Source organism: Oncorhynchus keta, chromosome 4, assembly GCF_023373465.1.
Source record: "Oncorhynchus keta strain PuntledgeMale-10-30-2019 chromosome 4, Oket_V2, whole genome shotgun sequence".
Classification (NCBI taxonomy): domain Eukaryota; kingdom Metazoa; phylum Chordata; class Actinopteri; order Salmoniformes; family Salmonidae; genus Oncorhynchus; species Oncorhynchus keta.
The window spans coordinates 86,055,151-86,081,511 of NC_068424.1; the positions used below are offsets into that span (position 1 = coordinate 86,055,151).

A 26,361-nucleotide genomic window follows, 5' to 3' on the forward strand; every position below is an offset into this window, starting at 1 on the left:
GGCTGGGGGCTGGGCTGGGCTGGGGGCTGGGGAATGGGGGCTGGGGGCTGGGGGGCTGGACTGGGGGCTGGGGGCTAGGCTGGGCTGGGGGCTGGGGGCTGGGCTGGGGGCTGGACTGGGGGCTGGGGGGCTGGACTGGGGGCTGGACTGGGGGCTGGGGGCTGGACTGGGGGCTGGGGGCTGGACTGGGGGCTGGACTGGGGGCTGGGGGCTGGGCTGGGGGCTGGGCTGGGGGCTGGACTGGACTGGGGGCTGGGCTGGGCTGGGGGCTGGACTGGGGGCTGGGGGCTGGGCTGGGGGCTGGACTGGGGGCTGGGGCTGGGCTAGGGGCTGGGCTGGGCTGGGCTGGGGGCTGGGCTGGGGGCTGGACTGGGGGCTGGACTGGGGGCTGGGGGCTGGGCTGGGGGCTGGACTGGGGGCTGGACTGGGGGCTGGGGTCTGGGCTGGGGGGCTGGGCTGGGGGCTGGACTGGGGGCTGGGCTGGGCTGGGGGCTGGACTGGGGGCTGGGGGCTGGGCTGGGGGCTGGACTGGGGGCTGGGCTGGGCTGGGGGCTGGACTGGGGGCTGGGGGCTGGGTTGGGGGCTGGACTGGGGGCTGGGGGCTGGGCTAGGGGCTGGGCTGGGCTGGGCTGGGCTGGGGGCTGGGCTGGGGGCTGGACTGGGGGCTGGACTGGGGGCTGGACTGGGGGCTGGGGCTGGGCTGGACGCTGGACTGGGGGCTGGACTGGGGGCTGGGGTCTGGGCTGGGGGCTGGGCTGGGCTGGGGGGGCTGGGCTGGGGGCTGGGGGCTGGGGGGCTGGGGTCTGGGCTGGGCTGGGCTGGGGGCTGGGGGATGGGGTCTGGGCTGGGAGCTGGGCTCTGGGCTGCGGGCTGGGGGCTGGGCTGGGGGCTGGGCTGGGGGCTGGGCTGGGTTCTGGCCTGGGGTCTGGGCTGGGGGCTGGGCTCTTGGCTGGGTTCTGAGCTGGGTTCTGGGCTGGGGTCTTGGCTGGGGTCTAGGCTGGGTTCTGGGTTTGAGGCTACATAAGGAATAGTTCTCAGAACATACCAGACCATCTCCCTCACCTCTGCTATTTTCCCTCTAAAGTATGTTTGCATAGGAGTTCCTTCATTTAGAGTAACGTAAAGCAATCTCTATGGGCTTGTTATCTTCAGTCCAAAAATACTTAACATTTGACTTGACTATCATTATTCTGCTTTGCTCCAGAAGGAACGATGTTGCTAGTGAATGATGTTGCTGCTCACCTACCTTATCTTGTTCTCCCCTCTCTCTCTCTCTCTCTCTCTCTCTCTCTCTCTCTCTCTCTCCTCTCTCTCTCTCTATCTCTCCTGCCCCTCTCTCCCCTGTCCCTCTCTCTCCCTCTCTCTCACTCTACCTCCTTTCCCTCTCCCCTTCCTCTCTCTCCTCCCAGAGAGCAAGTTTGCAGAGAGTGTCGGGTCCAGTTGTCTGTCTGCGGCCCGTCTCAGTGCCTACCTCCCTCACAGCAGCCACGACTCCGCAAACTACAACAACAACCAGCTAGAGAACAACCAGGCCGCCGCGAAGATGGCCACGTTACAGCTCAACAACAAAGCCACTGCGAAGATGGCCACTGCGAACGACAGCTCAAATTCTGTAAGTTGTTTGTCTATATATTCTGTCTGTATATTGTGTTTATGGTCTATATATTCTGTCTGTATATTGTGTTTATGGTCTATATATTCTGTCTGTATATTGTGTTTATGGTCTATATATTCTGTCTGTATATTGTGTTTATGGTCTATAGATTCTGTCTGTATTTGTGTTTATGGTCTATATATTCTATCTGTATTTGTGTTTATGGTCTATATATTCTGTCTGTATTTGTGTTTATGGTCTATATATTCTGTCTGTATTTGTGTTTATGGTCTATATATTCTGTCTGTATTTGTGTTTATGGTCTATATATTCTGTCTGTATATTGTGTTTATGGTCTATATATTCTGTCTGTATATTGTGTTTATGGTCTATAGATTCTGTCTGTATATTGTGTTTATGGTCTATATATTCTGTCTGTATATTGTGTTTATGGTCTATATATTCTGTCTGTATATTGTGTTTATGGTCTATATATTCTGTCTGTATTTGTGTTTATGGTCTATATATTCTGTCTGTATTTGTGTTTATGGTCTATATATTCTGTCTGTATATTGTGTTTATGGTCTATATATTCTGTCTGTATATTGTGTTAATTTACTATATATTCTGTCTGTATTTGTGTTTATGGTCTATATATTCTGTCTGTATATTGTGTTAATTTAATATATATTCTGTCTGTATTTGTGTTTATGGTCTATATATTCTGTCTGTATTTGTGTTTATGGTCTATATATTCTGTCTGTATATTGTGTTAATTTACTATATATTCTGTCTGTATTTGTGTTTATGGTCTATATATTTTGTCTGTATTTGTGTTTATGGTCTATATATTCTGTCTGTATTTGTGTTTATGGTCTATATATTCTGTCTGTATTTGTGTTTATGGTCTATATATTCTGTCTGTATTTGTGTTTATGGTCTATATATTCTGTCTGTATTTGTGTTTATGGTCTACATATTCTGTCTGTATATTGTGTTTATGGTCTATATATTCTGTCTGTATTTGTGTTTATGGTCTATATATTCTGTCTGTATTTGTGTTTATGGTCTATATATTCTGTCTGTATATTGTGTTAATTTACTATATATTCTGTCTGTATTTGTGTTTATGTCTATATATTCTGTCTTTATATTGTGTTTATGGTCTATATATTCTGTCTGTATTTGTGTTTATGGTCTATTATTATATATTCTGTCTGTATATTGTGTTTATGGTCTATATATTCTGTCTGTATATTGTGTTTATGGTCTATAGATTCTGTCTGTATATTGTGTTTATGGTCTATATATTCTGTCTGTATATTGTGTTTATGGTCTATATATTCTGTCTGTATATTGTGTTTATGGTCTATATATTCTGTCTGTATTTGTGTTTATGGTCTATATATTCTGTCTGTATTTGTGTTTATGGTCTATATATTCTGTCTGTATATTGTGTTTATGGTCTATATATTCTGTCTGTATATTGTGTTTATGGTCTATATATTCTGTCTGTATATTGTGTTTATGGTCTATATATTCTGTCTGTATTTGTGTTTATGGTCTATATATTCTGTCTGTATTTGTGTTTATGGTCTATATATTCTGTCTGTATTTGTGTTTATGGTCTATATATTCTGTCTTTATTTGTGTTTATGGTCTATATATTCTGTCTGTATTTGTGTTTATGGTCTATATATTCTGTCTGTATTTGTGTTTATGGTCTATATATTCTGTCTGTATTTGTGTTTATGGTCTATATATTCTGTCTGTATATTGTGTTTATAGTCTATATATTCTGTCTGTATTTATGTTTATGGTCTATATATTCTGTCTGTATATTGTGTTTATAGTCTATATATTCTGTCTGTATTTGTGTTTATGGTCTATATATATTATTGTGGCAGCATCATGTCACCAGGTCAAATTCCTGGTGCATGTACAGTACACTACCCTTTAAAAGTTTGGGGTCACATAGAAATGTCATTGATTTTGAAAAGCACATTTTTGGTCCATTAAAAGAACATCAAACTGATCAGAAATACAGTGTAGACATTGTTAATGTTGTAAATGACTATTGTAGCTGGAAACGGCTGATTGTTTAATGGAATATCTACACAGGTGTACAGAGACCCATTATCAGCAACCATCACTCCTGTGTTCCAATGGCACGTTGGAACACATTAACTAATCCAAGTTTATCATTTTAAAAGGCTAATTGATCATTAGAAAACCCTTTTGTAATTATGTTAGCACAGCTGAAAACTGTTGTCCTGATTAAAGAAGCATTAAAACTGCCCTTCTTTAGACTAGTTGAGTATCTGGAGCATCAGCATTTGTGGGTTCGATTACAGGCTCAAACTGGCCAGAAACAAATGACTTTCTTCTGAAACTCGTCAGTCTATTCTTGTTCTGAGAAATGAAGGCTGTTCCATGTGAGAAATTCACAAGAAACTGAACATCCCGTACAACGCTGTGAACTACTCCCTTCACAGAACAGCACAAACTGGCTCTAACCAGAATAGAAAGAGTAGTGAGAGGCCCCGGTGCACAACTGAGCAAGAGGACAAGTACATTCGAGTGTGTGGTTTGAGAAACAGACACCTCACAAGTCCTCAACTGGCAGCTTCATTAAAAAGTACCCTCAAACACCAGTCTCAACGTCAACAGTGGAGAGGCGACTCCGAGATGCTGGCCTTCTAGGCAGAGTTGCAAACAAAAAGCCACATCTCAGACTGGCCAATAAAAAGAAAAGATTAAGATGGGCAAAAGAACACAGACACTAATGTTGTCATTAACGAAATTAACAATGTCTACACTGTATTTCTGATCATTTTGATGTTATTTTATTGGACAAAAAAATGTGCTTTTTTTTCAAAAACAAGGACATTTCTAAGTGACCGTAAACTTTTGAACGGTCGTGTAAATGTACCTGGGGAATAAATGTGTTTTGGATTCTGACACCTTACAGCTCAACACCTACAGCCAGATGCTCCCCTGTTGTACCACATCTTCCTCCTCCATAACATCATCATCATCATCCGTCCCATTCTCCACCCCCCGGTTGGTCCGAGCTGGGCTCCCCTCGCCGCTCAACACCGACCTCCACTTCCATCCAGTCCGTGGCCCGGACGTCATCCTGTCAGCTGACCGCTCTGCAGCGTGTATCCACTTCCTTGAGTCTTCGAGGACTCTGGTGTTCTCAGATCGCCCCCTAAGGGTCAGGGAGACGCTCTACGTCGAGGTCGGTCATCTCGGCCTGCCCTACTTCGGGGCGCTCCTTTTCGGACTGACCTCCTGCGATCCGGGGTCCCTCCATGCTGGGGAACTTCCTGCCGACCCAGAGGTGCTGCTGGACAGGAAGGAGTACTGGGTGGTGTACCGCGGCTTCCCCATGCCCTGCTCCGGGGACGTTCTGTCCTTCAGCCTGACACCCAGCGGTGAGGTGCATCATGGGGTCAACGGGGCGGCCAGAGGGAGGCTGCTGTGTGTCGATTCATCACAGAAACTCTGGGCCTTCTTTACCCTGCATGGAGCGGTCAACAGACTCAGGATACTGGGTAGGTTATTCACATACACTATAAGAAATGAAAATATAACATTTACATAAGTATTCAGAACCTTTACTCAGTACTTTGTCAGTACTTTGTTGAAGCACCTTTGGCAGCCTCTAGTCTTCTTGGGTATGATGCTAAAAGCTTGGCACACCTGTATTTGGAGAGTTTCTCCCATTCTTCTCTGCAGATCCTTTTCAAGCTCTGTCAGGTTGGATGGGGAGCATCGCTGCACAGCTATTTTCAGGTCGATCGGGTTTAAGTCCGGGCTCTGGCTGGGCCACTCAAGGACATTCAGAGACTTGTTCCGAAGCCGCTCCTGCGTTGTCTTGGCTTTGTGCTTCGGGTCGTTGTCATGTGCCTTTTACTGAGGAGTGGCTTCCGTCTGGCCACTCTACCATAAAGGCCTGATTGGTGGAGTGCTGCAGAGATGGTTGTCCTTCTGGAAGGTTCTCCCATCTCCACAGAGGAACTCTGGAGCTCTGTCAGAGTGACCATCGGGTTCTTGGTCACCTTCTTGACCAAGGCCCTTCTCCCCCGATTGGTCAGTTTGGCCGGGTGGCCAGCTCTAGGAAGAGTCTTGGTGATTCCAAACTTCTTCAATTTAAGAATGATTGAGGGCGCTGTCTTCTTGGGGACCTTCAATGCTGCAGAAATATTTTGATACCCTTCCCCAGATCTGTGCCTCGACACAATCATGTCTCGAAGCTCTACGGATAATTCCTTCGACCTCATGACTTGGTTTTTGCTGTTACATTCACTCTCAACTGTGCGACCTTCTATAGACAGGTGTGTGCCTTTCCAAATCATGTCCACTCAATTGAATTTACCACAGGTGGACTCCAATAAAGTTGTAGAAACATCTCAAGGATGATCAATGGAAACAGGATGCACCAGAGCTCAATTTTGAGTCTTATAGCAAAGGGTCTGAATATTTATGTAAATAATATATTTTAAAAAAAAAGTGTTATAAATTTGTTAAACTTTCTAAAAAACCTGTTATTACTGTCATTATGAGGTATAGTGTGTAGATTGATGAGGATTTTTTATTTATTTAATCCATTTTAGAATATGGCTGGAACGTAACAACATTTGGAAAAAGTCAAGTTGTCTGAATTCTTCTGAAGGCACTGCATACTATATCATATATACTGTATATAAATACTCATCACAGACACTCTGGGCCTTCTTTACCCTGCATGGAGACATCAACAGACTCAGCCCAGCAATGTTTTCAGTATATCAGCAGAAATCCTATACCATTACTGAATGCTTGTACCGTATGGGCTATGTAATGGACAAAGTACTGGTCAGAAAGTGTACCAGTACACAGTAGTCACACCCTCAGCTTCCTGGTTTCCAACAATCCCTTCAGTTCCCAGTTCTTTTTCATTCTTTCCCAGACCCAGAGGAATGCTGGTGCGTAGTGATGACGCTCCCATGGTCCTCTCTGTTCCCCTCTGGGTTATTTTAGGATGTGACTTATCTGCTCTCTCCCACCAACTGCTCCCTTATAAACCCCCCTCTCTCTCTCTCCCTCCCTCTTTCTCTCGCTCGGTCAGCCCAGCCGACCACCCAGATTAAATACAGCTCCCTAGGGGCTTTATAACACTGTACAAAGTACTCCAATAAAACTACTTTCCTTTAAAATGTTTGAAATCTATCTGTCTGATTACGTAATAATATATCTGATGTAGTGTTGTTATTGTATGACTTACTGATCAGATTATTTATGTGATGTCATGCCTTACTGTTGTAGTTTTATGGCTATCGCTGTTCGCAATGTTTATCAGTGATGACCACCTCGTAAACACTCATCACCCACGATGCAGTTCACCAGTCTTTCATCGCTCTGTTTGCTGTTCTCAACACACTGCTTTATAGCTGTACTGAGATTAGGTCTCAATTGAAAAAGAGATGTAACTCTCCATCTAACTAAACTAGGATATAAAACCAGTCTATATTTCTTTCCTTCTCTTGAAAAAAAAGAGATTTAATAATCTTGCAAAGTCTAAAGTTGTTAAAGTAGAACGTAACATGTGTTTGTGTCACAGAGACAAAGATGACTTTATAGCGAGAGACAGAGACATTATAGCGAGAGACAGGGACATTATAGCGAGAGACAGAGACATTATAGTGAGAGACAGAGACGTTATAGTGAGAGACATAGACATTATAGCGAGAGACAGAGACATTATAGTGAGAGACAGAGACATTATCGTGAGAGACAGAAACATTATTGCGAGTGAGACAGAGACATTATCGTGAGAGACAGAGACATTATAGTGAGAGACAGAGACATTATAGCGAGAGACAGAGACATTATCGTGAGAGACAGAGACATTATAGCGAGAGACAGAGACATTATAGTGAGAGACAGAGACATTATAGCGAGTGAGACAGAGACATTATCGTGAGAGACAGAGACATTATAGTGAGAGACAGAGACATTATAGCGAGAGACAGAGACATTATAGCGAGAGACAGAGACATTATAGGGAGAGACAGAGACATTATAGGGAGAGACAGAGACATTATAGGGAGAGACAGAGACATTATAGTGAGAGACAGAGACATTATAGCGAGAGACAGAGACATTATAGGGAGAGACAGAGACATTAGTGAGAGACAGAGCGAGAGACAGAGACATTATAGTGAGAGACAGAGACATTATAGTGAGAGACAGAGACATTATAGCGAGAGACAGAGACATTATAGCGAGAGACAGAGACATTATAGGGAGAGACAGAGACATTATAGGGAGAGACAGAGACATTATAGTGAGAGACAGAGACATTATAGCGAGAGACAGAGACATTATAGGGAGAGACAGAGACATTATAGCGAGAGACAGAGACATTATAGTGAGAGACAGAGACATTATAGGGAGAGACAGAGACATTATAGGGAGAGACAGAGACATTATAGCGAGAGACAGAGACATTATAGCGAGAGACAGAGACATTATAGCGAGAGACAGAGACATTATAGCGAGAGACAGAGACATTATAGCGAGAGACAGAGCGAGAGACAGAGACATTATAGGGAGAGACAGAGACATTATAGGGAGAGACAGAGACATTATAGGGAGAGACAGAGACATTATAGGGAGAGACAGAGACATTATAGTGAGAGACAGAGACATTATAGCGAGAGACAGAGACATTATAGGGAGAGACAGAGACATTATAGGGAGAGACAGAGACATTATAGGGAGAGACAGAGACATTATAGGGAGAGACAGAGAGAGACATTATAGCGAGAGACAGAGACATTATAGCGAGAGACAGAGCGAGAGACAGAGACATTATAGTGAGAGACAGAGACATTATAGTGAGAGACAGAGACATTATAGCGAGAGACAGAGACATTATAGCGAGAGACAGAGACATTATAGCGAGAGACAGAGACATTATAGCGAGAGACAGAGACATTATAGGGAGAGACAGAGACATTATAGCGTGAGACAGAGACATTATAGCGTGAGACAGAGACATTATAGCGTGAGACAGAGACATTATAGGGAGAGACAGAGAGAGACATTATAGCGAGAGACAGAGACATTATAGCGAGAGACAGAGCGAGAGACAGAGACATTATAGTGAGAGACAGAGACATTATAGTGAGAGACAGAGACATTATAGCGAGAGACAGAGACATTATAGGGAGAGACAGAGACATTATAGCGAGAGACAGAGACATTATAGCGAGAGACAGAGACATTATAGCGAGAGACAGAGACATTATAGGGAGAGACAGAGACATTATAGGGAGAGACAGAGACATTATAGCGAGAGACAGAGACATTATAGCGAGAGACAGAGACATTATAGCGAGAGACAGAGACATTATAGCGAGAGACAGAGACATTATAGCGTGCTTGACATTGAAAGGTAATTTCCCACTGTAGAGCGTGTCAAAGCGCGACAGGATTGAATCCTAAGCGATGTTTACTGCGTGTGTGTCTCTGTCGCTGTGTTCCAGGCACGCTCCAGTCCAGCCCTTCCTTCCTTTCCTCCCAGACCAGTAGTAGCAGTAGTAGTCCAGACGACAGTGATTCTGACCTGGCCTTCAGCGTCAACGGATCCTCCTCCGAGTCCTCCCTGGGTCAGTTACACGCACGTGACCACACACATGACTTTGAAGGCTCTATAGTAGCTGTTATAAACTGACTTCATGAAGGCTCTATAGTAGCTGTTATAAACTTACTTTATGAAGGCTCTATAGTAGCTGTTATAAACTTGCTTTATGAAGGCTCTATAGTAGCTGTTATAAACTGACTTCATGAAGGCTCTATAGTAGCTGTTATAAACTTGCTTTATGAAGGCTCTATAGTACCTGTTATAAACTGACTTCATGAAGGCTCTATAGTAGCTGTTATAAACTTGCTTTATGAAGGCTCTATAGTAGCTGTTATAAACTTGCTTTATGAAGGCTCTATAGTAGCTGTTATAAACTTGCTTTATGAAGGCTCTATAGTAGCTGTTATAAACTGACTTTATGAAGGCTCTATAGTAGCTGTTATAAACTGACTTTATGAACGCTCTATAGTAGCTGTTATAAACTTGCTTTATGAAGGCTCTATAGTAGCTGTTATAAACTTGCTTTATGAAGGCTCTATAGTAGCTGTTATAAACTTGCTTCATGAAGGCTCTATAGTAGCTGTTATAAAACTCAACAAGTTGCTGTTCATTTGAAGTAGTAATGTAAAAATGTTTCCCAGGGCCTCCTCTCATTCTAACACCTCTCCTATCTCCATCTCCTCCTCAGTGACGGCCCCCAGCTCCCCTCTCAGCCCCCCTGTCTCCCCAACGCTGTCTCCCCCACCCTGTCTGCCCCACGCTGTCTCCCCCACCCTGTCTGCCCCAGAGCTGCCTTCTGGTGGTAAGAACGGGGAGTGCACCGTCTGTTTCGACCAGGAAGTGGACACAGTCATCTACACCTGCGGTCACATGTGTCTGTGTAACAACTGTGGGCTAAAGCTGAAGAGACAAGTGAATGCCTGCTGTCCTATCTGCCGCAGGCCCATTAAAGACGTCATCAAGACATACAGACCATGAGAGGACTGGGACATTACTGGGACATTACTGGGACATTACTGCAGCAGGCCCATTAAAGACATCATCAAGACATACAGACCATGAGAGGACTGAGACATTACTGGGACATTACTGGGACATTACTGGGACATTACTGCAGCAGGCCTATTAAAGACGTCATCAAGACATACAGACCATGAGAGGACTGAGACATTACTGGGACATTACTGCAGCAGGCCCATTAAAGACGTCCCATTAAAGACATCATCAAGACATACAGACCATGATGTCTGGGACATTACTGCAGCAGACATTGTCTAGAGCAGGGATATTCAACTCTGACCCTACGAGATCTGGAGTACTGCTGGTTTCCTGTTCTACGTGATAATTCATTTCACACCTGTTGTCCCAGGTCTATATCAGTCCTTGATTAGAGGGGAATCACCCACCTGGTGTCCCAGGTCTATATCAGTCCTTGATTAGAGGGGAATATTTATTTTTAAAGCAGTGGAACTGGCTTTGAGGTCCAGATGTATATTTGAAGGCTATAGAGACAGACTGGACACCATTTCAACAGGCTCATCAAGGTCATCATTAAGCCTGACCATCCATGCGAGAACAAACTACTGGGACAGGGCTCTGTCTGCACCCCAGAGACGTCTCTTACCAGACTGGACACTCTACACTACGGCAGGTCCATCACGGACCGCCCACATCAAGACATATTGGCCCTGATAGACTGGACATACTCTCTCTCTCTACCCGAGACTCTCTCTCTCTCTACCTGAGACTCTCTCTCTCTCTCTACTCAAGACTCTCTCTCTCTCTAGCTGAGACTCTCTCTCTCTCTCTACCCGAGACTCTCTCTCTCTCTACCCGAGACTCTCTCTCTCTCTCTACCCGAGACTCTCTCTCTCTCTCTACCCGAGACTCTCTCTCTCTCTCTCTACCCGAGACTCTCTCTCTCTCTCTACTCAAGACTCTCTCTCTCTCTAGCTGAGACTCTCTCTCTCTCTCTACCCGAGACTCTCTCTCTCTACCCGAGACTCTCTCTCTCTACCCGAGACTCTCTCTCTCTCTCTACCCGAGACTCTCTCTCTCTCTCTACCTGAGACTCTCTCTCTCTCTCTCTCTACCCGAGACTCTCTCTCTCTCTACTCAAGACTCTCTCTCTCTCTAGCTGAGACTCTCTCTCTCTCTCTACCCGAGACTCTCTCTCTCTCTCTACCTGAGACTCTCTCTCTCTCTCTCTCTCTCTCTCTCTCTCTCTCTCTCTCTCTCTCTCTCTCTCTCTCTCTCTCTCTCTCTCTCTACCCGAGACTCTCTCTCTCTCTCTACCTGAGACTCTCTCTACCTGAGACTCTCTCTCTCTCTCTCTACCTGAGACTCTCTCTACCATAGCTGAGGGCGGCAGGGCTTTCTTTTCCTGTTTGTCTGCCTGTCACATGGTTTTTCTAAATGTGTGGTTTTAACCCTTCACGTGTTGGAAGGACAGCTGAGGGGACTCTTCTGTGAGTCACCACTCTGCCAAATACCTTCTACCTTTGTGCCTTAGACAATGTTTGTCAAACGTCTTCATGTCCAAGTTCTAAATATGATGACAATGCTATTTGTAAATGAAGGTGTTGTGGAATTAATGAAGAATGGTCACTGCAGACAGCTTATGCAAAATAAAGAGAGACATGTTTATGTCATGTTTCTAAATGAGAAAAATATATAACCTTATGTTGGCGAATTGTTCAGGGCTTTTTTTCTAAGAAGAGAAAGATGTTTGAACAAGACATGCAGAGTGTTATTAAATGAAACGTGCTGTACAGAGTATACAGATGTCTCCTTGTAGTGCACTACGCTGGTCTAAAGTAGCACACTATATAGGGAATAGGGTTCCATTTGGGGCACCTGATTTCTTGTGTATTCAGGTGTTCTCTCTGGCCCCGTTTATACCTACCTGGTGGTTTCTTCTGATCTCTCTGGCCCCGTTTATACCCGGTGCTTTGTTCTGATCTCTCTGGCCCCGTTTATACCTGGTGGTTTGTTCTGATCTCTCTGGCCCCGTTTATACCCGGTGCTTTGTTCTGATCTCTCTGGCCCCGTTTATACCCGGTGCTTTGTTCTGATCTCTCTGGCCCCGTTTATACCCGGTGCTTTGTTCTGATCTGCTCTACATTCTGATTGTGCCCATATTTACAGAAATATGTCTACACAAAGTATTAAAAGTGTCTGTTATCCATCCACTGTCTGCATTGTGACCACATTTCCTGGTCCCTTCATTTAGGCAAATTATTTCAAAGCTATCCGTTCAAAATAATATTTATTTATTGCAAGACACAAATGTAATCAATCAATGGTGCCACATGTCAACGATTTTAGGGGCCTAGAATATTTATGATTTAAATGTTTTCATTTAGATCTGTCTACACTTGTACAATATCCAGACACAGTGTGTGTCTGACTACCTCTAGAGGGGATCAGGAAGATCTGATCACGATGTGTGTCTGACTACCTCTAGAGGGGATCAGGAAGATCTGATCACGATGTGTGTCTGACTACCTCTAGAGGGGATCAGGAAGATCTGATCACGATGTGTGTCTGACTACCTCTAGAGGGGATCAGGAAGATCTGATCACGATGTGTGTCTGACTACCTCTAGAGGGGATCAGGAAGATCTGATCACGATGTGTGTCTGACTACCTCTAGAGGGGATCAGGAAGATCTGATCACGATGTGTGTCTGACTACCTCTAGAGGGGATCAGGAAGATCTGATCACGATGTGTGTCTGACTACCTCTAGAGGGGATCAGGAAGATCTGATGACAATGTGTCCTTTGTTTTGTCTACATCGGTCCAAAAAGAAATGTGGACAAGATCAGGACAAAGGACGCATGTTAGAACCAGATATAAACAGGGCTTCTGTGAGAGGAAAGAGACGGGATGCATTTAGTGAATTCGCCCCTAGGGGGCAGCCTCTGCATTGAGAAATGATAACCATCCTAAGTCAAGAGACATCACTTTGTCAATCACAACATTTCACTTGAGCTCTTGTATTTTTAAAGAACATCGTTTTCCATTCCCGCTGTACCTTTGTAGAAATCTTAACGACTAAACAAAAACCAGACGTCCTGCAGAACCAGTTCCTCCACATTTCAGCCTGTCATCCAGAACCTTCCAGTTGACAAGGAAACAACGGAACTTTCCAGGTTGAAGCTCACCGGACGCAGTAACCAAAATAAGAAGACTGTATAAAATGTTTTACAAATGAGGAACATAGAACCAACCGTATGTTGGCTTATTTTTCAGGGCGTTTCACTATGAAAATACCGTCAGAAAGTATTCATACCCCTTGACTTGTTCCATGTTTTGTAACAGCCTGAATTCCAAATGGATTTGATGCTGGTGAGAGGGGAGGACGGCTCGTAAGAATGTCTGGAATGGAGTAAACGGAACGGCATCAAACACATGTTAATTACGTTGTAGCATCACAATGAGCCATTAAAGTGCCAGCAGCAATACCTGAGTAGAACAGAGCAAGGGGGAGAGTAGCAGAGATGCTGTACAGGTCTGTAGGTAGAGATGCTGTATCGGTCTGTAGGTAGAGATGCTGTATTGGTCTGTAGGTAGAGATGCTGTATCGTCTGTAGGTAGAGATGCTGAATAGGTCTGTAGGTAGAGATGCTGTATCGGTCTGTAGGTAGAGACGCTGTAGGTAGGTCTGTAGATAGAGATGTTGTATCGGTCTGTAGGTAGAGATGTTGTATCGGTCTGTAGATAGAGATGTTGTATAGAGACGCGGTCTGTAGGTAGAGATGTTGTATCGGTCTGTAGATAGAGATGTTGTATCGGTCTGTAGGTAGAGATGCTGTATCGGTCTGTAGATAGAGATGCTGTATCGGTCTGTAGGTAGAGATGTTGTATCGGTCTGTAGATAGAGATGTTGTATCGGTCTGTAGGTAGAGATGCTGTATCGGTCTGTAGATAGAGATGTTGTATCGGTCTGTAGATAGAGATGCTGTATTGGTCTGTAGGTAGAGATGCTGTATCGGCCTGTAGATAGAAATGCTGTATCGGTCTGTAGGTAGAGATGTTGTATAGGTCTGTAGGTAGAGATGTTGTATCGGTCTGTAGGTAGAGATGCTGTATCGGTCTGTAGATAGAGATGTTGTATCGGTCTGTAGATAGAGATTTTGTATCGGTCTGTAGGTAGAGATGCTGTATCGGTCTGTAGATAGAGATGCTGTATCGGTCTCTAGATAGAGATGTTGTATCGGTCTGTAGGTAGAGATGCTGTATCGGTCTGTAGATAGAGATGTTGTATCAGTCTGTAGATAGAGATGCTGTATCGGTCTGTAGATAGAGATGCTGTATCGGTCTGTAGGTATAGATGCTGTATCGGTCTGTAGATAGAGATGCTGTATCGGTCTGTAGATAGAGATGCTGTATCGGTCTGTAGATAGAGATGTTGTATCGGTCTGTAGATAGAGATGCTGTATCGGTCTGTAGATAGAGATGCTGTATCGGTCTGTAGGTAGAGATGCTGTATCGGTCTGTAGATCGAGATGTTGTATCGGTCTGTAGATAGAGATGCTGTATCGGTCTGTAGATAGAGATGCTGTATCGGTCTGTAGATAGAGATGCTGAATAGGTCTGTAGGTAGAGATGCTGTACAGGTCTGTAGGTAGAGAGAGATGCTGTATCGGTCTGTAGATAGAGATGCTGTATCGGTCTGTAGGTAGAGATGCTGTATAGGTCTGTAGGTAGAGATGCTGTATAGGTCTGTAGGTAGAGATGCTGTATCGGTCTGTAGGTAGAGATGCTGTATCGGTCTGTAGATAGAGATGCTGTATCGGTCTGTAGGTAGAGATGGAGATAGGTCTGTAGGTAGAGATTTTAGGTCTGTAGGTAGAGATGCTGTATTCTGTAGGTAGAGATGCTGAATAGGTCTGTAGGCAGAGATGCTGTATCTCTTAAGAGATGCTGTATAGGTCTGTAGGTAGAGATGCTGCCTCTGTAGTTAGAGATGCTGTATCGGTCTGTAGGTAGAGATGCTGTATCGGTCTGTAGATAGAAATGCTGTATAAATCTGTAGGTAGAGATGTTGTATCGGTCTGTAGGCAGAGATGTTGTAGGGTCTGTCGGTAGAGATGCTGTATAGGTCTGTAAGAGAGATGCTGAATAGGTCTGTAGGTAGAGATGCTGTACATCTGTAGGTAGAGATGCTGAATAGGTCTGTAGGTAGAGATGCTGAATAGGTCTGTAGGTAGAGATGCTGTATCGACTGTAGGTAGAGATGCTGAATAGGTCTGTAAGATAATCGGTCTGTAGGTAGAGATGCTGTATCGTCTGTAGGTAGAGATGCTGAATAGGTCTGTAGGTAGAGATGCTGTATCACAGAGACGCTACATAGGTAGAGATGCTGTATCGTCTGTAGGTAGAGATGCTGTATCGTCTGTAGGTAGAGATGCTGTATAGGTCTGTAGGTAGAGATGCTGAATAGGTCTGTAGGTAGAGATGCTGAATAGGTCTGTAGGTAGAGATGCTGTACGGTCTGTAGGTAGAGATGCTGAATAGGTCTGTAGGTAGAGATGCTGTATCGGTCTGTAGGTAGAGATGCTGTATCGACAGGTAGAGATGCTGTACTCTGTAGGGAGAGATGCTGAATAGGTCTGTCGGTAGAGACGCTGTACGGTCTGTAGGTAGAGATGCTGTATCACTGTAGGTAGAGATGCTATCGTCTGTAGGTAGAGATGCTGTAAGGTCTGTAGGTAGAGATGCTGAATAGGTCTGTAGGTAGAGATGCTGAATAGGTCTGTAGGTAGAGATGCTACATCGGTCTGTAGGTAGAGATGCTGAATAGGTCTGTAGGTAGAGATGCTGTACAACACTGTAGGTAGAGATGCTGTACACCTGTAGGTAGAGATGCTGTATCGGTCTGTAGGGAGACTGAATAGGTCTGTAGGTAGAGACGCTGTATCGGTCTGTAGGTAGAGATGCTGAATAGGTCTGTAGGTAGAGATGCTGTACACTCTGTAGGTAGAGATGCTGAATAGGTCTGTAGGTAGAGATGCTGAATAGGTCTGTAGGTAGAGATGCTGTACGGTCTGTCAGTAGAGATGCTGTATAGGTCTGTAGGTAGAAATGCTGTATCGGTCTGTAGGTAGAGATGCTGAATAGGTCTGTAGGTAGAGATGCTGAATAGGTCTGTAGGTAGAGATGCTGTATAGGTCTGTAAGTAGAGATGCTGAATAGGTCTGTAGGTAGAGATGCTGTACGGTCTGTAGGTAGAGATGCTGAATAGGTCTGTAGGTAGAGATGCTGAATAGGTCTGTAGGTAGAGATGCTGTACATCTGTAGGTAGAGATGCTGAATAGGTCTGTAGGTAGAGATGCTGTACATCTGTCGAGAGATGCTGTATAGGTCTGTAGGTAGAGATGCTGTATCGGTCTGTAGGTAGAATGCTGTACTCTGTAGGTAGAGATGCTGTATCGGTCTGTAGATAGAAATGCTGTATCGGTCTGTAGGTAGAGATGATGAATAGGTCTGTAGGTAGAGATGCTGAATAGGTCTGTAGGTAGAGATGCTGTATCGATCTGTAGGTAGAGATGCTGAATAGGTCTGTAGGTAGAGATGCTGTATCGGTCTCAGAGATGCTGTATAGGTCTGTAGGTAGAGATGCTGTATCACTGTAGTTAGAATGCTGTACTCTGTAGGTAGAGATGCTGACAGATAGAAATGCTGTACATCTGTAGGTAGAGATGTTGTAACGGTCTACAGAGATGTTGTACACTGTCGGTAGAGATGCTGTACGGTCTGTAGATAGAGATGCTGTATCGGTCTGTAGGTAGAGATGCTGTATAGGTCTGAGAGAGATGCTGTACATAAAGTAGGTAGAGATGCAATAGGTCTGTAGGTAGAGATGCTGAATAGGTCTACAGAGATGCTGTATAGGTCTGTAGGTAGAGATGCTGAATAGGTCTGTAGGTAGAGATGACAGGTCTGTAGGTAGAGATGCTGTATCGGTCTGTAGGTAGAGATGCTGAATAGGTCTGTAGGTAGAGATGCTGAATAGGTCTGTAGGTAGAGATGCACGGTCTGTAGGTAGAGATGCTGAATAGGTCTGTAGGTAGAGATGCTGAATAGGTCTGTAGGTAGGAGATGCTGTACGGTCTGTAGGTAGAGATGCTGTACGGTCTGTAGGTAGAGATGCTGTACATCTGTAGGTAGAGATGCACGGTCTGTAGGTAGAGATGCTACATCTGTAGGTAGAGATGCTGTAACACTCTGTAGATAGAAATGCAACACTACATAAGAATAAATTCTTATTTACAATGACGGCCTCCCAAAGGCAAAAGGCCTCCTGTGGGGACAACCTGGGATTAAAAATACAATATAAATATAGACAAAACACACACACAAAGAGAGACAACACAACACTACATAAAGAGAGACCACAACACTACATAAAGAGAGACAACACAACACTACATAAAGAGAGACAACACAACACTACATAAAGAGAGACAACACAACACTACATAAAGAGAGACCTAAGACAACAACATAACAAGGCAGCAACACATGACAACACAGCATGGTAGCAACACATGACAACACAGCATGGTAGCAACACATGACAACACAGCATGGTAGCAACACATGACAACACAGCAAATCAAATCAAAAATCAAATCAAATCAAATTTTATTTGTCACATACACATGGTTAGCAGATGTTAAATGCGAGAGACAAATGCTTGTGCTTCTAGTTCCGACAATGCAGTGATAACCAACAAGTAATCTAACTAACAATTCCAAAACTACTGTCTTATACACAGTGTAAGGGGATAAGGAATATGTACATAACATATATGAATGAGTGATGGTACAGAGCAGCATACAGTAGATGGTATCGAGACAGTATATACATATGAGATGAGTGTGTAGACAAAGTAAACAAAGTGGCATAGTTAAAGTGGCTAGTGATACATGTGTTACATAAGGATGCAAAGATGATGAGAGTACAGTATATACATATGCATATGAGATGAATAATGTAGGGTAACACTATATAAAGCATTGTTTAAAGTGGCTAGTGATATATTTACATAATTCATCAATTCATTAAAAATGGCTGGAGTTGGGTCAGTGTCAATGACAGTGTGTTGGCAGCAGCCACTCAATGTTAGTGGTGGCTGTTTAACAGTCTGATGGCCTTGAGATAGAAGCTGTTTTTCAGTCTCTCGGTCCCAGCTTTGATGCACCTGTACTGACCTAAATGATAGCAACAGGCAGTGGTTCACTGATGTCCTAATGATCTTTACAACACCTTCCTGTAACAACGGGTGGTTTAGGTGTCCTGGAGGGCAGGTAGTTTGCCCTACATGAAGTGCAGTCCTCACTAACACTCTGAGAGCCAACACAGGGCGGAGCAGTTGCCGTACCAGGCGGTGATACAGCCCGCCAGGATGCATTGTGCATCTGTAGAAGTTACATAACAAGCCAACACAACAGCCTCCTGAGGTAATAGGCGCTGCAACACAACAGCTACAGTGTGAGTGGACCAACACAGTTTGTCTACATAAAGCCGAGACAACTTAAACAGCTACCCTCTCCACTACTGTTCCATCGATGTGGATAGTACATAAAGAAGTCCACAATCATCTCCTTAGTTTTGTTGACGTTGAGTGTGAGGTTATTTTCCTGACACCACACTCCGAGGGACAACTCCTCCCTGTACCGTCTACATGGCAGCAACACATGACAACACAGCATGGTAGCAACACATGACAACACAGCATGGCAGCAACACATGACAACACAGCATGGCAGCAACACATGACAACACAGCATGGCAGCAACACATGACAACACAGCATGGCAGCAACACATGACAACACAGCATGGCAGCAACACATGACAACACAGCATGGCAGCAACACATGACAACACAGCATGGTAGCAACACATGACAACACAGCATGGCAGCAACACATGACAACACAGCATGGTAGCAACACATGACAACACAGCATGGTAGCAACACATGACAACACAGCATGGCAGCAACACATAACAACACAGCATGGCAGCAACACATGACAACACAGCATGGCAGCAACACATGACAACAACACGGTAGCAACACAACGTGGTTTGATTGATGACGTACCATAACAAATCAAGTTTCACTTTCATTGTTTTCTTTGTGATGTGAGGTGAGGTAGTTAATACCAGGTCTTTGTGATGAGAGGTGAGGTAGTTAATACCAGGTCTTTGTGATGAGAGGTGAGGTAGTTTATACCAGCTCTTTGTGATGAGAGGTGAGGTAGTTAATACCAGTTCTTTGTGATGAGAGGTGAGGTAGTTAATACCAGGTCTTTGTGATGAGAGGTGAGGTAGTTAATACCAGGTCTTTGTGATGAGGTAGTTTATACCAGTTCTTTGTGATGAGAGGTGAGGTAGTTAATACCAGGTCTTTGTGATGAGAGGTGAGGTAGTTAATACCAGGTCTTTGTGATGTGAGGTAGTTAATACCAGTTCTTTGTGATGAGGTAGTTTATACCAGTTCTTTGTGATGTGAGGTGAGGTAGTTAATACCAGGTCTTTGTGATGAGAGGTGAGGTAGTTAATACCAGGTCTTTGTGATGTGAGGTGAGGTAGTTAATACCAGTTCTTTGTGATGAGGTAGTTTATACCAGTTCTTTGTGATGTGAGGTGAGGTAGTTAATACCAGTTCTTTGTGATGAGGTAGTTTATACCAGTTCTTTGTGATGTGAGGTGAGGTAGTTTATACCAGTTCTTTGTGATGAGGTAGTTTATACCAGTTCTTTGTGATGAGGTAGTTTATACCAGTTCTTTGTGATGAGAGGTGAGGTAGTTTATACCAGTTCTTTGTGATGAGGTAGTTTATACCAGTTCTTAGTGATGAGAGGTGAGGTAGTTTATACCAGTTCTTTGTGATGAGAGGTGAGGTAGTTTATACCAGTTCTTTGTGATGAGGTAGTTTATACCAGTTCTTTGTGATGAGGTGAGGTAGTTTATACCAGTTCTTTGTGATGAGGTAGTTTATACCAGTTCTTTGTGATGAGAGGTGAGGTAGTTTATACCAGTTCTTTGTGATGAGGTAGTTTATACCAGTTCTTAGTGATGAGAGGTGAGGTAGTTTATACCAGTTCTTTGTGATGAGAGGTGAGGTAGTTTATACCAGTTCTTTGTGATGAGGTAGTTAATACCAGGTCTTTGTGATGAGAGGTGAGGTAGTTTATACCAGTTCTTTGTGATGTGAGGTAGTTTATACCAGTTCTTTGTGATGAGAGGTGAGATAGTTTATACCAGTTCTTTGTGATGTGAGGTGAGGTAGTTTATACCAGTTCTTTGTGATGAGAGGTGAGGTAGTTTATACCAGTTCTTTGTGATGAGGTAGTTTATACCAGTTCTTTGTGATGAGAGGTGAGGTAGTTTATACCAGTTCTTTGTGATGAGAGGTGAGGTAGTGTATACCAGTTCTTTGTGATGAGGTAGTTTATACCAGTTCTTTGTGATGAGAGGTGAGGTAGTTTATACCAGTTTTTTGTGATGAGAGGTGAGGTAGTGTATACCAGTTCTTTGTGATGTGAGGTGAGGTAGTTTATACCAGTTCTTTGTGATGAGGTAGTTTATACCAGTTCTTTGTGATGAGGTAGTTTATACCAGTTCTTTGTGATGAGAGGTGAGGTAGTTTATACCAGTTCTTTGTGATGAGGTAGTTAATACCAGTTCTTTGTGATGAGAGGTGAGGTAGTTTATACCAGTTCTTTGTGATGAGAGGTGAGGTAGTCTGGATCAGCTTTGAGTCGTATAATAACCCCAGATATATATATATATATATATATATATATATATAATACCCCAGATATATAGAATATATATAATACCCCAGATATATAGATATATATATAATACCCCAGATATATAGAATATATATAATACCCCAGATATATAGATATATATAATACCCCAGATATATAGATATATATATAATACCCCAGATATATAGAATATATATAATACCCCAGATATATAGATATATATATAATACCCCAGATATATAGATATATATATATAATACCCCAGATATATAGAATATATATAATACCCCAGATATATAGAATATATATACTACCCCAGATATATAGATATATAGAATACCCCAGATATATAGATATATATATATAATACCCCAGATATATAGATATATATATAATACCCCAGATATATAGAATATATATAATACCCCAGATATATAGATATATATAATACCCCAGATATATAGATATATATAATACCCCAGATATATAGAATATATATAATACCCCAGATATATAGAATATATATAATACCCCAGATATATAGAATATATATAATACCCCAGATATATAGATATATATAATACCCCAGATATATAGATATATATATAATACCCCAGATATATAGCTATATATAATACCCCAGATATATAGATATATATAATACCCCAGATATATAGAATATATATAATACTCCAGATATATAGAATATATATCATACCCCAGATATATAGATATATATAATACACCAGATATATAGATATATATATAATACCCCAGATATATAGATATATATATAATACCCCAGATATATAGAATATATATAATACCCCAGATATATAGATATATATATATAATACCCCAGATATATAGATATATATATAATACCCCAGATATAGATATATATAATACCCCAGATATATAGATATATATAATACCCCAGATATATATATAGATATATATAATACCCCAGATATATAGATATATATATAATACCTCAGATATATAGATATATAGAATACCCCAGATATATAATACCCCAGATATATAGATATAATATATATATAATGTATGTATTTCTGTATCTAATTTTTTAATACAATAACTTTGCAAACATATCTTAAAAAACATGGTTTTCACTTGGTCATTATTGGATAGTGTGTGTAGATGGGTGAGAATAAATATTTAATCCATTTTGAAATCACGCTGTAAGAAAATTGTGGAATAAGTCAAAGGGTATGAACATTTTCTGAAGAAACATGAAGACAATCAGTGAAAAATGTACAATTCTGCACATAGAAAGTGCCATTAAAGAAGTGTCTGTACAGAGTCAGAGAGAAGAACGCTTCAAACACACAGACTGAGAAATGTAGGCAGGCCTCAACAAAACAGACATTTCAGACACAATTTCCAACAGGTCAAATCCTTGAAATCCTCGGATGGGGCCACAGTGTCTCCTGACCCCTCCTGTCTCAGCCTCCAGTATTTATGCTGCAGTAGTTTATGTGTCGGGGGGCTAGGGTCAGTTTGTTATATCTGGAGTACTTCTCCTGTCCTATTCGGTGTCCTGTGTGAATCTAAGTGTGCGTTCTCTAATTCTCTCCTTCTCTCTCTCTCTCGGAGGACCTGAGCCCTAGGACCATGCCCCAGGACTACCTGACATGATGACTCCTTGCTGTCCCCAGTCCACCTGGCCATGCTGCTGCTCCAGTTTCAACTGTTCTGCCTTACTATTATTCAACCATGCTGGTCATTTATGAACATTTGAACATCTTGGCCACGTTCTGTTATAATCTCCACCCGGCACAGCCAGAAGAGGACTGGCCACCCCACATATGCTCTCTCTAATTCTCTCTTTCTTTCTCTCTCTCGGAGGACCTGAGCCCTAGGACCGTGCCCCAGGACTACCTGACATGATGGCTCCTTGCTGTCCCCAGTCCACCTGACTGTGCTGCTGCTCCAGTTTCAACTGTTCTGCCTTATTATTATTCGACCATGCTGGTCATTTATGAACATTTGAACATCTTGGCCATGTTCTGTTATAATCTCTACCCGGCACAGCCAGAAGAGGACTGGCCACCCCACATAGCCCGGTTCCTCTCTAGGTTTCTTCCTAGGTTTTGGCCTTTCTAGGGAGTTTTTCCTAGCCACCGTGCTTTTACACCTGCATTGTTTGCTGTTTGGGGTTTTAGGCTGGGTTTCTGTACAGCACTTTGAGATATCAGCTGATGTACGAAGGGCTATATAAATAAATTTGATTTGATTTGAAGTCACAGTAATGCTAATGACAACATTTCCTTAGGGCTCTATTCAATGCACATCACAGAAGTTCAGCTTTTACAGCGTGATTGACAGTTAGAGGCATAGAGTTCCTGCTATAGTGGAGACGCTACGGCAAAATGTTACATATGTCGGCTCCATTACCTTCATATTTCTACCATGGAATCTGTAACACCAAAGCTGTGAATGATCTGAGAGACAAGGCAAGAAGGGCCTTCTATAACATCAAAATTCAACATACCAATTGGGATCTGGCAGAAAATACTTGAATCAGTCATAGAACCAATTGCCCTTTATGGTTGTGAGGTCTGGAGTCCCCTCACCGACTAAGAATTCACATAATGGGACAAATGTAACGTCTGCTTCCAACTTACACTCTCAAACACATAGATCCCCTGAACGCAGCTCACTCTCCAGATCCCGATCACCTGAATTCTGATCACACACACCTGTATGTCATTATCACACACTATTTAGTTCAGTTCATTCCACCCCCATCATTGTGAGGTATTGTTTGTTATGTGACACACGGCTTTCAGAGCTCAGTTTTCCTCTGTGATTTATTCCTCCCGTGTTTGATATTTTTTTGCCTGCCTCACTAACGATGCCTGTTCCCTGCCTGTACTTTAGTCTATCGGATTCCCTGTTATCTACCTATTGCCTGATTTCCCAGACTACGTTACTAGCCTTTTCCCTGCCTGTACTGTTGCCCTTTTCGACCCCTGTGTATGACCTTCTGCCTGGACCCAGCTACCTGCCTCCTCCTGTGTATGACCTTCTGCCTGCCCCTGGACCCAGCTACCTGCCTCCTCCTGTGTATGACCTTCTGCCTGGACCCAGCTACCTGCCTCCTCCTGTGTATGACCTTCTGCCTGCCCCTGGACCCAGCTACCTGCCTCCTCCTGTGTATGACCTTCTGCCTGGACCCAGCTACCTGCCTCCTCCTGTGTATGACTTTCTGCCTGCCCCTGGACCCAGCTACCTGCCTCCTCCTGTGCATGACATTCTGCCTGCCCCTGGACCCAGCTACCTGCCTCCTCCTGTGTATGACCTTCTGCCTGGCCCTGGACCCAGCTACCTGCCTCCTCCTGTGTATGACCTGCCTGCCCCTGGACCCAGCTACCTGCCTCCTCCTGTGTATGACCTTCTGCCTGTCCCTGGACACAGCTACCTGCCTCCTCCTGTGTATGACCTTCTGCCTGGCCCTGGACCCAGCTACCTGCCTCCTCCTGTGTATGACCTGCCTGCCCCTGGACCCAGCTACCTGCCTCCTCCTGTGTATGACCTTCTGCCTGTCCCTGGACACAGCTACCTGCCTCCTCCTGTGTATGACCTTCTGCCTGGCCCTGGACCCAGCTACCTGCCTCCTCCTGTGTATGACCTTCTGCCTGTCCCTGGACACAGCTACCTGCCTCCTCCTGTATATGACCTGCCTGTCCCTGGACCCAGCTACCTGCCTCCTCCTGTGTATGACCTTCTGCCTGGCCCTGGACCCAGCTACCTGTCTCCTCCTGTGTATGACCTTCTGCCTGCCCCCAGCTACCTGCCACTGGACCCAGCTACCTGCCCCTGGACCCAGCTACCTGCCTCCTCCTGTGGTCCTTTACAAATAAACACCTGCTGCGCCCTGCGCTTGCAACCAGCTCTGTCTCCCCTAGTGCTCATTATAACAAACACCAAATTGAGACTGTACACTGTAGATTTTTGCAAAATTCTGCATGCAATGTAAAACACCATAGAATGCATGCAGAGCAGAAATAGGTCGATACCCGCTAATTATCAAAATCCAGAAAATAGCCATTAAATTCTACAAAAAAACAACAAAAAGGAAGCGATTCTCAAACCAAACAGAGACAGACCATCACCTACAGAGAGATGAACCTGGAGAAGAGTCCCCTAAAGCAAGCTGGTCCTGGGGCTCTGTTCACAAACACACCCTACAGACCATCACCTACAGAGAGATGAACCTGGAGAAGAGTCCGCTAAGCAAGCTGGTCCTGGGGCTCTGTTCACAAACACACCCTACAGAGAGATGAACCTGGAGAAGAGTCCCCTAAGCAAGCTGGTCCTGGGGCTCTGTTCACAAACACACCCTACAGAGAGATGAACCTGGAGAAGAGTCCCCTAAGCAAGCTGGTCCTGGGGCTCTGTTCACAAACACACCCTACAGACCATCACCTACAGAGAGATTAACCTGGAGAAGAGTCCCCTAAGCAAGCTGGTCCTGGGGCTCTGTTCACAAACACACCCTACAGACCATCACCTACAGAGAGATGAACCTGGAGAAGAGTCCCCTAAGCAAGCTGGTCCTGGGGCTCTGTTCACAAACACACCCTACAGAGAGATGAACCTGGAGAAGAGTCCCCTAAGCAAGCTGGTCCTGGGGCTCTGTTCAAACACAAACAGACCCCACAGAGCCCCAGGACAGCAATACACTTAGACCCAAACAAATCATAAGAAAAAAGATAATTACTTGACACATTGGAAAGAATTAACAAAAAAAACAGAGCAAACTAGAATGCTATTTGGCCCTAAACAGAGAGTACACAGCGGCAGAATACCTGACCACTGTGACTGACCCAAAATGAAGGAAAGCTTTGACTATGTACAGACTTAGTGAGCATAGCCTTGCTATTGAGAAAGGCCGCCGTAGGCAGACATGTCTCTCAAGAGAAGACAGGCTGTGCTCACTGCCCACAAAATGAGGTAGAAACTGAGTTGCACTTCCTAACCTCCTGCCCAATGTATGACCATATTAGAGAGACATATTTCCCTCAGATTACACAGATCCACAAAGAATTCGAAAACAAATCCAATTTTGATAAACTCCCATATCTACTGGGTGAAATTCCACAGTGTGCCATCACAGCAGCAAGATGTGTGACCTGTTGCCACGAGAAAAGGGCAACCAGTGAAGAACAAACACCATTGTAAATACAACCCATATTTAGGCGTATTTATTTCATCTTGTCCTTTAACCATTTGTACATTGTTAAAACACTGTATATATAATATGACATTTGTAATGTCTTTATTGTTTTGAAACTTGTATGTGTA

The 26,361-nt window shown here is 43.7% G+C and overlaps 1 protein-coding gene across 3 annotated transcripts in view; it reads left to right on the plus strand.

Moving 5' to 3' along the window:
• The window catches only part of neurl1b (neuralized E3 ubiquitin protein ligase 1B), a 43,193-nt gene extending 31,192 nt beyond the window's left edge, over positions 1–12,001 (plus strand). For 2 of the 3 annotated variants that reach the window (XM_052518013.1, XM_052518014.1), the window contains exons 4-7: positions 1,410–1,612; positions 4,566–5,154; positions 9,133–9,255; positions 9,919–12,001. In XM_052518013.1, coding sequence (XP_052373973.1) covers positions 1,410–1,612; positions 4,566–5,154; positions 9,133–9,255; positions 9,919–10,208 — 1,205 coding nt within the window. In that variant the 3' untranslated portion in view covers positions 10,209–12,001. Of the gene's footprint in view, positions 1–1,409; positions 1,613–4,565; positions 5,155–6,216; positions 7,356–9,132; positions 9,256–9,918 lie in introns of those variants that run through there. The other variant, XM_052518015.1, reaches the window with a different exon arrangement.
• Positions 12,002–26,361: the final 14,360 nt, after the last annotated feature.